Source organism: Cheilinus undulatus, linkage group 13, assembly GCF_018320785.1.
Source record: "Cheilinus undulatus linkage group 13, ASM1832078v1, whole genome shotgun sequence".
In the NCBI taxonomy this organism is placed as follows: Eukaryota; Metazoa; Chordata; class Actinopteri; order Labriformes; family Labridae; genus Cheilinus; species Cheilinus undulatus.
Genome location: NC_054877.1, coordinates 7783031 through 7795500, shown reverse-complemented (window position 1 = coordinate 7795500; position 12470 = coordinate 7783031). Strand labels below are relative to the sequence as shown.

The window sequence follows — 12470 nt, the reverse complement described above, 5'->3', positions numbered from 1 at the left end:
TAAAGGGGAGAGCTTTCTGGGGTCTAGGTAAACTGAGGGTCATGAGGTCAGCAAAATCATGGTCAGCTGTAAAGTTAAGCTGTGATAACCATATCTTAATTTTAACCTGAATAATAACCACTCTTATCAAAGCAACAAAACAGTGAAACGGATTTTATGTATTTATACCGTAGTAAAGTCTAGCTACTTAGTATGTAAACCTCCGTTCTTAAAATAGAAATATATCTTCATGGGTAATGTTAATGATGTGGATGTGTACAAGGATAAACACGATAAGGACAGTAATTCCAGACTTCAGAGCCAAGCCATTATGTGCACAAATATTAGGGCGCCAGAACATTTCGTAGAAGGCAACTTTAATGGAAAATGATTCAATATTTGTTTAAAAAGAGACAAACAGTGGCAAAAATGGGCAAAAAGCAGCAAAAGTGAGTTAAAAATGGCAAATAAAGGATGAAAAGGAGCTAAAAAAAAAGTTACTAATGGCACAAAGGAACTGAGAAAATGGGTGAAAAGCAGCCAAATTGGTTACAGTGGCAAATATAAACAAAAACAGTCAAAATTGGTCATACATGAAAAATAAGAGCAAAGCAGCAAAAATTGGGTGAAAAGTACAAAAAGGGGTGAAAATGGACAAAAACGGGGCACAGGTGGCCTAGTGGTTTAAGGCGCACCTCATGTACAGGGACGCCCCGGGTTCAAATCTGGCTTGAAGCCTCATTACGAAGTGTCTCCCCACTCTTGTCCCTGTTTCCGACTCTTTCCACTGTCCTCTATCAAAATAAAGGCACAGAAACACCCAAAATAAATATCTTTAATAGACAAAAAGCAACCAGAATGGAATAAAAGTGACAAGTAAAGGATGAGTAGCAGCAAACATCACAAGTGAAGTGACAATAAAATTGGCAAAAAAGGGGGGAAAACAGCCACAGTGGGTTAAAAGTCACATCAGGAAGTGGCAAAAAATAGCAAAAAGTGGAAAAAAATGGGTCCAGAGTGGCAATGAAAGTGGTGAATAGGAAAAAAGGGGCAATAAAACTAGCAAAAATGGGTAAAAAGAGGAAAAATGGCCACAAAGTGACAAAAAGAATAGCAAAAATGCGTCAAAAATATCAGTAAAAGTAGCAAAAATGGGTCCAAATTGGCAATTAAACTAAAAAAAATGGGTCCATGGTATTGATAAAAGTAGCAAAAATTGGTAAAAAGTTGCAATTAAAGTGGCAAAAAAGGATAAAATGGGCAATTAAATTAGCAAAAAATGGATAAAAAAGTGTCAATAAAAGTTAAAAAAAAAAAAAATGTTGGGAAAACAGCAAAAATTGGTCATAGATAGCAAATATGGGCAAGAGGATAAAAATGTGTCAAAGCTGGCAAAAAGAAGTTGCGGAAATGGGTGAAAAGCAGCCAAAGTGAGTTTCAGTGGTAAAAATTCGCCAAATTGTGCTAAAAGCAACAAAAAGGGTCATAAATGAAGAATAAAGAATTTTAACATCAGAACCCACTGAAAGCTTAGCACACTCTTCTGCTCCAAAATGAAGTAACTGTTAGCCAGGAAGCTAGCAGTAATGCTACCGTGCAGGCCTGCACAAGAGAAAATGATGTTCCTACCGGCCCTTTCAGGTACATTTTAGAAGAGATTCATTCTTGCGCTTTTTGTGCTTTCATTTAACAGAACAGTTGAGTAAAGTGGGGAGAGACTGTGCACAATTATCTGCAGGGAAGGAGATCAGACTAAACCAATGGAGGGTATAGACTCTAACATGGGGTGAAAACTCACTGCTAAGCCAAACTGCTCCTTGTTTTTTTATGACACCATGATAGAGAGAAGATACTGGAGAAACTAATGTTAGATCAACAAAGAAGTGGAACTGTGTGTCTTAAGCCTCTTGACAGTCAGTCACTCTGCATAAGCTTTCAGTTATATCAGCCACACTCCTAATTATGTTTGTATAACTAGATATCCTTATTTAGACTGAAACTAACTGGGCCCTAAGAAAACACTGTTTCCTCCTTAAAAGAGCATGCCAATAAGGTAGGCCTGGGCGACATGACTGTAAATTTATATATCACAGTGTATCACAATATTACAAAATTAAAAGAGATAACACATTTAAATGCAATTACAAGCCCCTTTTCCCCTAAAACAAACCTGTGATGGTATATGTGATCGTATATCTCATGTCTGAGCATTAAACCACATAAAATAAGTTTTGGAAGTTTATTTGTTCACTTCTTTTTAACTGCACCTGTAATTTTAAGTTTCATTTCTCTCCTGCTGAGGTGTGTCAAACTGCTACTGACACCACATGGTGTGGTGTTTGTTTGTTTTTTTTGTTTGTTTGTTCGTTTGTTTGTCAGCAACATAGCTCAAAAAGTCATGGATGGATTTTCATGAAATTTTCGGGAAATGTCTGAATTGGCATAAAGAAGAACTGATTAGATTTTGGGACTGATCTGGACCACCGTCTGGATCCAGGAATTTTTTAAAGGATTCTGTACTATTGGGGTATAGGGCTGATGGCGGAGGTCTGCGCTCTCTAAGTGCTTTTCTAGTTCTAAAAGTGATCAAGCAAAATACCAATTACAGACTTTTATTGCAAAGAACTTAACAGAATCATATTTTATCTTTCATTTAACTGAGCTTTCACAGTGGCACTGGTGAATGTAGTAAGCTGTAGAGTTTACAGTTAAAACAAGTGAGTAATTACTAAAAAAAACATCTTTAAACAGTTGTTTAAGCCGTTAGATAATGAACTGCTGCAGAGCTGGGCTGGGGACAAACCTAGTCAATCAAATTCAACTCACAGAGAGTGTTAAAGTACTGAACAGGCAGACAGACGCTGTGCAAAGTGAGTACACCTGCTGTTTATTGCTGTTTTTACTGACATCAGACTTGGAGAGAGAGGACATATTTTACCTCTCTATGGTAAATTTAGCCTTCAGCCCAAAACATGCAGACGCTGCAGCATCGTGGCACATTATATGACATGCCTCAAGTGCCCCTTAAAACGCATCAGTCGCAGCCTGCCACCACTCAAACACCCCACCAGCCACTGCCTGCTCACGGCTGGCTTTCCTGCCTCACTTAAGTGAGACAACTTGAACAGAAGATTGTGCTAAATTTCTTCTTCTGTGCTCTGAAACAGAGCTGCTACTCAGCAGCTGAGCTAAAAAAAAATCTGCTGTTAGTTCATGAAAAACTGCCCTCTGGAGAACAAAGCTGGCTGCACTGAGAATAGAGCAGTGGCATAAAGTGCCCCAGGGTGGTACGCCAACCACTCCGGCCACCCCTTATGGCCACTCTGGCCACTGCCAGAGCCCTTATGTGCCATGAACCGCCCACCTGTGTGCAGACACCTTTTAGTGCTCCTCAACCAAACAAGCAGACCTCATGTCATCAGACGGCCCGTGTACAGATATGTATTAAATATTAAGCTATAAAGAAATTTTCCTTATTAAAAGATGGCAGACTTTCTGTGCACTGTTGTTGGAATTTTGTCATCATATCTTTGTCATCCAAACAGCAGCTCTTTGTGGCCTAGTCACTCTGATTACATCTTGTTAGAATAAAAAAGAGAAAAGAAATACTTCCTCATTTTACTTAAAAAAGCTTGCAGTCCATATCAGCCCCTCTTGTGGACAGTGTGTGTTTGCAGAGCTGAGGTGAGGAAGTGGCTGTTTAGCGTGTGCTGTGTTCGCTCTGCAAAGCATCTTTCTCACGATGTTACTCCCTGCTTTAAAATCTCAATGTGCCAATTTTAACTAATTCATTGCATGATTTTAAGCCCTTCCTTTGGTAGAATTACACACAGTTCATGATAGATTGGTTAAATTTATGTCAGAAATGTTTCAAATGCAAAATATTGAAAATTGAAAACAACTTGTGAGCCTGGTGAGACCTGCTGAATGGTGGATTTGGCCCTTGGTCTTTCAGTTTAACACTTGTGGTCAAGACTTTTCTTCTTTGTAAAGTGTCATAAGACAACTTGGGTTATGAATTGCACTTTACAAATAAAGACTGACTATTTGATTGAAATTTGTTTCTTTGACTTGATTGGAAGACGTAGGAGGGATATTTTGTTCCATTTGATCCAGTTTCTCAGTTTCAGTCAGACTGCGTCACCAGAGAGACGTTACAGAGCGAGGTGTCTTTGGACCTTGGACTCTCATGATGATCAAACATTTACTGACACCGACCATAAAGCCATAAAACTCACAAACACTCAGACGCAAGCTGCTCACATGCTGCTTATTATTCTCACCTGAAACCAACAGAGAAACTCACTTCTGTTTTTCATTGGGACAAAACATCGATTTAAGGTTCATATCTTTATGATATGTCCAGAAAAATTAACATTTTCAAATATGTTTGAGCAATAACGATCACTTTTATTGAGCAGGAAGACAAAAAAATGAGCCAAGTTTAAAACATCCAGGGATGATCTATTTATACTTTCATATTCCTCCAAACAGATGAAGAAATGAACATTATCCATTTGTACACATCATTTTACTCATGCTTATTCTGACAGAGGGGCCGGAGCTTTACTTCCTTATTTGGGCATGAAAATGTTTACTGTTCTTCTACTTCCTGCTGCTGATTCTACTTCTTCTTCTCTCAGGATTCGTAAACAGTGATGTGCTTTGTTAGAGGAAATATGTAAAAAGGTTAACACGATGTCCTGGCTGTAGCTCTAGTTCCTCTGACAGACATGACTGGATGTGGAGCAGGCAATAAAACAAAAACTTCTCTGCTATAAATGTTTATCTCAGTTTCACTGCAGTAACAGAGCATGGTTTGGTTTTTGTTTGTATTGCAGCTTTCATATTCATGTTAAATCAGCTCTTATTTATCTGCATATGACACTGTTTTTCTTATTTCGTTGTAAAGTAAATGCAGAGTGAGGTGAAGTGTACACCAGTCAGCCATATCAACAAGACTACCTCCCATAACTTAGACTGTCCAGACCCTGCTTTGTTCAGGTCAAGGCCTGAACAGCCACAGAGTGTTCTGTGGTAAGGATGACAGTTGCTTTTGTAGCTCTGACTTCCAGCTTTGCACACAGATACTCAGTTGGGACCGCAATCCCACTGTGGCCATGTTAACGTGATGTCACTCTCAGGGGAGCCTGAATTCGGAGTAACACAAGATGTACTAAAAGGGTAAGTGCTCAGTTTGAAGATCCGTGAACCTCATGAAGCTCTTACTATTGGCCCCTTTAATTCGCATCAATTCTATACAATTCAAGATATTTGTAATTCTAATTCTGCCTAGTCAAAATGTAATAATAGATATCTTGAATTAATTACAGATATCTACAATTCATTTGCAGATATCCGTAATTCACATTTTGGATATCCGAAATGACGAGCCCCATTCACATGAATGGCAAAAGTGACATCATTTTGCCCAGTCAAAATGACGTAGATATCTTAAATGACAATTTTGGATAGGCAGAATGTATTTTCGGATATCCAAAATGTTCTTTTTGACTAGGCGAAATCGAAATACAGATATCTAATGTTAAAACCGCTTGCCATAGTTCCAGCCTTGCTGAAAATGCTGCTGCGGGGGATTCAAAGGCATCAATGGTGTCAATGGGAAGGCACAACAGCTAGCTTCAAAAGGAAAAACAAGTAAGAGGCAACGATGTATGAATTAAAAGTTTTCTTACTTTTGATAAACTGTCATCATGTATGACAGTGCCAATCTGGAAGGCATTTTAATGATCACCTTCAGAGAAAAACAGTCACCCAGCCACCATATTCTGCTGCTGCAGTGGATCTTTTGGTTCTTCCTCGCTGCTCTAAAATCAGTAGCTGTGAAGTGCTTTCCAGCAGCGAAGAAGAATTGATTTGGTTTATAGCGCTAACATTTAGCATGGCTAAATTAAGCAAAATATAAAGCTAAACCAAACAGTATTGGATCAGTGCATAAACTTGTTAACTCACCAATACCTGTACCTGCAGTTCAAGCAGTATCGTACGTATTCCTGACATTTGTATCGGAATCGGAACAACTCTGTTCAATTTCCATACTCCTCTTGCACCGCTGGCTAGACACGCTCTACATCCCACTTCTACTGGACAAACCCTAACTCTCCATCCTCACTGTCTGGCTTCTTCTCCTACATCTCCATATGTATTGTTTTTCCTTTCTACAGTTTCAGGTATAATCTGTTGAATTTAGTTTGATTTTTGATTTACAGATGTTTTTCTGTGGAGAATTTCTGTATAAAAAAAATCTGTATGACTTTAGAACAGTCAGGACCCACATCCCAGCCTACAGAGGCTTCTAGGTGTTTTTTAGGTTATCTAAGGTGTGGCTGAATACTCACTGCCATCATCATGGTCATCAATACTGAGTAAAAGGTGGTGGGAAACTATAGGGAGGGGCTCTCTGAGTTTATGGCCCCTGTAGAGAGTAAAGTCTTCCTGTTGGAGCCACAGACGTCAGATTATCAAGAAGTGAGAGAAGGAGAAAGAGCAGAGCTTCTGTCAGCGTGGTCCGATTCTGATTTCAGCCACACTCAGCTTTGTGACTCTGTTAATCCTTACGTTTTAAAGGCTGACCTTCATCGTCTTTAGTTTATTTTGTGGTTGGGTTTTTTTTTTCTTTTTGAGTGTTTGTTTTCTGGAAACGTTACCATCATGTCGACGGCTGTGGAAGCGACCGGGTTCATCATGTGCATCCTGGGTTGGATCCTGACAGGAGCAGCGCTGGTAAATGACTACTGGAAGATTTCAACCGTCTCAGGCAGCGTCATCATCTCCCAGAGGCAATTTGAAAACTTGTGGCACTCCTGCGCCGAGAACAGCGCTGGCATCGCAGAATGTCGAGACTTCGAGTCCATGCTGGCCCTCCCAGGTTAGAAAAAACAGTAACTTTTATTGAGTCTTACAAATCTTTACATTTGGGTACCGAAGGAGGGCACTGATAGAAAAACATAAGACCTTTAAATAAATACTCGAGGTAAAAAGAAATATAGACTTTTCTCCAAAAGGTGACAAAACTTTTGAGTACAGTTTCTTAGAGGTCAAGTCATTGAAGGCTATGAAAGTGCTGGAAGTGCCATGTTAAAAAGGAAAATATCCAGAACATTCATGATTTTATTCTGCTAGGGACAATTAACAAGAGGTAATTTGCCAAATCTGAGATTTAAAAACAGTTTAAATTGAAGGCTGCTACCAGAGTTTGACCTTGTCTTGCCTTGTTAAAGAAGGATTTGTTGAATTATCTTTAACATTTGTTGGTTTTATTGTCTTCTTTGTTAAACTGATTACATGAACATGTTGAAAAAATGCCAGTGAGGTCATCCTTCACATTTGTGAGGTCAAACACCCACTTGAGGAGATAACTCCATAACTGATCTGGTTTAGAATGTCAGAGTTGTTAGTTTGAGCTCCTTAGTTCATATTTAAAGTTCTTATTTAAAGAAAAATCTTTAGAGCTCGTCTGACGTGTTATATAGAAAATAGGCCACCATGCAATCACGTACTGTGGCACCATTTCTTAATAACCCGGTCAAAGGTTGATCTCTTTTATGACCAGGCGTATCCCGCCTAAAAGCCAAAAGAAGGTCACTAACTTCATGGTTTGTCAAAAATAAAGAAACACAAAAACAGGATAATTTATGTTGGTTGGTCTATTTTAAACCAATACTAAAATATTTACATTTTCATATCCCTATGTTGTTTGTCCGTGCCGTGATGTGTTATCTTTTGGGCGCCATTTTGCATGTCCTTACGCCACTGGCAGTAAAATGGAGGGAAACGAGTCGAATAAAAGAGAGCAGGAACGTTTATGGCTTTCTCTTAAGCCAGGGGTCATCAACGACATTTGTATGAGGGCCAGCTTTTTTTCTTAGAAGATGCCGAAAGGGCAAGACTTCACAAAAACGTGAATTAAATAAATATTTTGTAAATTCTGTTTTTTCCACTTTAAAAAATGTAAATAATATTTTGCCTTTGGCAGTCAGATCAGTCCCAAGCACCTAAACTGCAACTGCCACTAGGGGGCACTTAATATTTTTTGGCTACATTTTTCTGGAGCTGGCATGTCAATAACTGGGTTTGATGCTCAAATGCTGTAACGTGATTGGTGGGAACACCGGGCAGGAAACCGGTCTATTGTTGGGGTTCTTTGGCAGGAAAGATTGAACTCGCAAATTGCCTGAAGTGGGAAGGTGACAAAGTCTTTAATCAAGAACGGAGAAATAACTGTGTGTTTATTATGCATCACATCCAGTAATAGTGGCTGATGGATGGATTTCTGTAAAACAGATCAAACATTAAGCCAGTGTTTTAAGCCATAGGAATGTTATTTAACAGTTTAAACAAACATTTTATTTTAAGAGAAAAACTAGTCAGAGTTGGTAAAACATAAAACTTTTTCCAAAACGAATCCAATACTAATCAAGAAAATTATCCTCATTTTGTAACCACAAAAGTGCATGCACTGTTTCTGTTTCTCTTTTTGGTACATAGCTTCTCACCTACTGAGGGTAAACCCAAAACTGTGTCAGTACAGTTGTGTGCCTCTGTCTCTGAATGCATCTCTTTGTGTTTTAAATATTAAATGTTTACTTATGCAAAGCAAAGAAACATTTGTGCATTTAATGCAAAACTATTCAGTAATGTGCTTGTCTATTCTGAAGAGAAGGGGCTTCATTTCCTTTGTGTAACAAAGCTCAACAGCAGGTTCCAGAGATAAATTAATTTCATCCGAACTGCATTTGATTTTTAGCTATAATGTTACAACCATCCAAGGTAGACTCACCATGAGCTGTCTCAGAGTTGAACCATAGTACACGCTACTGCAAAAGACACAAGGTCACTGGAGTTTCTATGTGTCGTCTTTTAGAGGTGGATCCTGCAATTACCACTGAAACGCTTGAAAAACCGCCTTATCTGTGTAGGGAAGGTTTCTGAGACAAATCTGAACCTGTCAGTGACTAAAACATCAACTTTAAGACAATGTTTAATGCAGTTGAGTAAAATTTCATACAAATGGATCAACAAAAATGACTGAAGAAGCTGTAGTACCCATGCCAGGCCAGTAGTTGGTGTGACCTTGTACTGACAAAATAAGCACGCTAAAATGCTTTTCCTTCTATAGAGTGGTGAGGTGTAGATGCAGAAAAATGGCGGACACAATCATGTCTGTGTAAAGAACAATAAGACAAAGTCGCTACTCCAAGCAGGGCCGCCATAAGACGGAATAAAGGGGAGAGCTTTTTGGGGCCCTGCCGACTGGGGGGCCTATGGAGTCCATTATAAAGTTAATATTTTATATTTAACCTGAATAACAATCACGCTTACCAAAGGGACAAAATATTTTTATTTATTTATGCTGTAGAACAATATAGCATTTTCAAAATGTAAACCCCTTTTCCTTAACACAAAATTAGTTTTTTGGTAATGTTAACAACGTAGATGGGCACAACCATGGGGAAACTAATGTCACACTTCATAACTAGCGCAAAGGTCAGGACACCCGAGAACCAAGTAGAAGAACTGAAATGAGTTAAAGGAAAAAAAATGAAATAAGTGCCAAATAAAGGCAAAACTTGGGAGGGAAATGAGCAAAAAGTGGCAATATTTGTGTAAAAAAAGTGATGAAAAATGATAAATAGATAAATAAGAAAGTGACAAAAATGAGAAAAGCAGCAAGTACTGGTTAAGAAAGGAAAAACTGTGAAAAGTGGTTAAAAAGTAGTACAAATGTATGGAACAGGAATGAGAAGGGTTCAAAAGTGGCATGAATAAGTCATTGAACATCAGATCCCAATGATAGTTTACAGATAGCTACAAGTGGAGGGAACTGTTAGCCAGGACGCTAATGCTACTGATCCAACACACAAACATTGATATTATCAATAAACCACATCTGGGGAAGGCCTGTACTCTGGGTTTTCAGGGGCCCAGACAACTTTGTGGTCCGTCTGCTCCAAGTGATTTAAAACTACATAGTGAGTGAGTTTCAGGACAATGCTGAGAGGTAGTGAGCAGCCCAAACAAAAACCTGGAGTCCACCTTTTTTTTGTAGTCCACCTACTGCATGGCTTTTGACTGGGACCACAATGAGCATGTGTTAAAGTTTCCATTTTCAGAGAAAACTTGGTATCACACGTGTATATGACGATGGAGGCGGTGCTGTTTTAAGAGTTTCTACTCTGAACTTGGCATTTTGAGGCAACCACTGTGTGAACAAACAGCCATACACAACAAAACGTGACTCTTTCTGTCTCCCTCTCTGCAGCTTACGTTCAGGCAGATCGTGCTCTCATGATCATCTCTCTGCTGCTCGGCCTCGGCTGCATGATCGTGTCTCTGCTCGGCCTGAAGTGCATCAAGATCGGCTCGTCCACCGACCAATCCAAGGCCAAGCTTGCTGTTACCGGAGGCATCATGAGCATCCTTGGTGGTGAGTTTACAGTTTCCGTGCAAACATGGAAAATCCCAAACTGTTTTCTCATAACACTATAAATTTATCAAAGAATTCACTTTACAGTTTTAACATGTAGGAGAAAGAATAATTTCTCTCCATACAGGATATGTAAATGTTCTGTGTTGTGTGTTTGCAGGTCTGTGCTGCATGATTGCCGTCTCCTGGTACGCCTATCAGGTCGTGGAAGACTTCAACAACCCGTTCTTTGGTGGGGTGAGGTGAGTAACACCTAAACACACATGTATGAAATGTTTTCTCTCATATCAAGACTGAAAGATAGAATAAATACATAATAAATCAAAATCTTAATTCATTGATTTATTTGTTCATTCTGTCTAGAGGGGTCAGATGCTCTGGCTGACCTCTTAATGAAAGTGATCAGGGTCTATTACAAGCATGTCAGTTTAACCTGGGCTGGGACTGAGGAACTCTATGATATCAGGACACAGGAAATAGAAGGTCATGAAGCCATTGGATCTATTCTAAAAAACAAAATACATAAATAAATACATTGCAAGGAGTTGGGGACAATCCCTGATTTCTTTGTGATCATGAAGTCTTAAATTTATTTATTAATTTATGAGGCTATAAAGTCAGAAATCTGTAAGGATTTTGAAGAGGAAAATTTCTGTTTGCAGGTTTGAGCTGGGTACTGGTCTCTATTTGGGATGGGGTGCTGCCAGTCTGTCCATGCTGGGTGGGGGTCTCCTCTGCACTGCCCTCAGGAGGTCATCTGCTGGAAGACAAGGGTAAGAGTCAGCTGACAGATGATTTTTCTGAATCCATCCACAACATCCATCCATTTTTTTTTATCCGTCCATCCATCCAACTATCCATTCATCCATCAATCCATGCATCCATACATCCATCCATCCATTTCTATTTTATCCATCCAACCATCCATCTATCCCACCATCCATTTTATATTATCCATGCATCCATCCATCCATTCATTCATTCATGCATGCATGCATTCATCCATCCATCCATCCATAAAGTAACTTTTTTAACATTTCATATGTTTCTTTTTATTTTTTATTCTGACATACCTTTCCTTGTTTTACAGTTTTTATGGAGGCAAGCCAGCAAAAGTCTACACAGCTACAGCCAAGTCGGATCCAGATGGCAGAGCCTACGTCTAAACAAACCTGGTCAAACTTTCTGTTTTTAGGAAACTTCTTTATTTTTGCTTACATTCAATTTCTTCCGAAGTTTCACCCCGACTTTCTCCATGTCATCATTTATGTAGTGACATAAATAAAAGAAGAAAAAAAAAGTTTAACCCCAATTTGTGGGACCCTATGTTTTCAAACTGTTTTAAGTACAGCCCCCATCATGTCAGCATAAGTACTTAAATGGCTCTGTGACCGATGTTTAGCAAGCCAAAGGCATGTAGTTCTTTTTCTGTCCTTTTGAAATGTTTGTGTATTTTTTAAAGACTTTGTGAGGGGAAATCTTTAATATAAATCACAGGAATAATATAAAAAAAGACCTGAAGATGATTGTGAATGATTTATGAGAATAAAGTTTGTATAACATGGAAAAAACAAAAATGTGTTTATTTGTATTTTTTTATCTTTGTTTTCATGCATTTAAGCAGTTTAATGTTTGTGAATTGTAATAAATCCATGTAGTCATTTTTAATCTTCCTTTATTAGTTAATTAAACTTGTGTGTGTGTGTGTGTGTGTGTCTTTGTTTAGTATGTGTGTGCTTTGATCGTCTCACTGAGGACAGCTGAGTACATACTCATGTTGATTAAAAGCCAATCAGGAAACCTGCTGGCTGAAGGAGGAAGAAACACAAACGCAACCATGGTAACAATAATAAACACAAGGCATAAATCTATAAGGTTGTCAGAGATGGTGGAGCAACCTGTTGATTTATGGAAACAGCACGTGTGTTCAAACAGCGCGTTATGTAAAACATAAAACTATCAAAACGACAAGGAGACGAGTTGGGCCAAAATCTACACCACAATGGATGTAGCAGGTAGCCAACAGCTAGCTGCGTTTAGCTTT

At 38.8% G+C, this 12470-nt stretch overlaps 1 protein-coding gene across 1 annotated transcript; it reads left to right on the top strand.

Annotated features, from left to right (window-relative positions):
• Nucleotides 1-6476: 6476 nt before the first annotated feature.
• Nucleotides 6477-11982, top strand: cldn15la (claudin 15-like a). Its single transcript, XM_041804045.1, has 5 exons — nt 6477-6868; nt 10262-10426; nt 10587-10668; nt 11089-11199; nt 11517-11982. The coding sequence occupies exons 1-5, from the start codon at nt 6652-6654 to the stop codon at nt 11590-11592; spliced, it is 651 nt and encodes a 216-aa protein (XP_041659979.1). The 5' UTR covers nt 6477-6651; the 3' UTR covers nt 11593-11982.
• Nucleotides 11983-12470: the final 488 nt, after the last annotated feature.

Bases quoted from the DNA above. Each gene is read 5' to 3' on its own strand.
- cldn15la (XM_041804045.1), top strand. From the start codon at position 6,652: ATGTCGACGGCTGTGGAAGCGACCGGGTTCATCATGTGCATCCTGGGT. The intron at 6,869-10,261 runs GTTAGAAAAAAC...CCCTCTCTGCAG, and splicing joins GTCCATGCTGGCCCTCCCAG to CTTACGTTCAGGCAGATCGT. The intron at 11,200-11,516 runs GTAAGAGTCAGC...CTTGTTTTACAG, and splicing joins TCATCTGCTGGAAGACAAGG to TTTTTATGGAGGCAAGCCAG.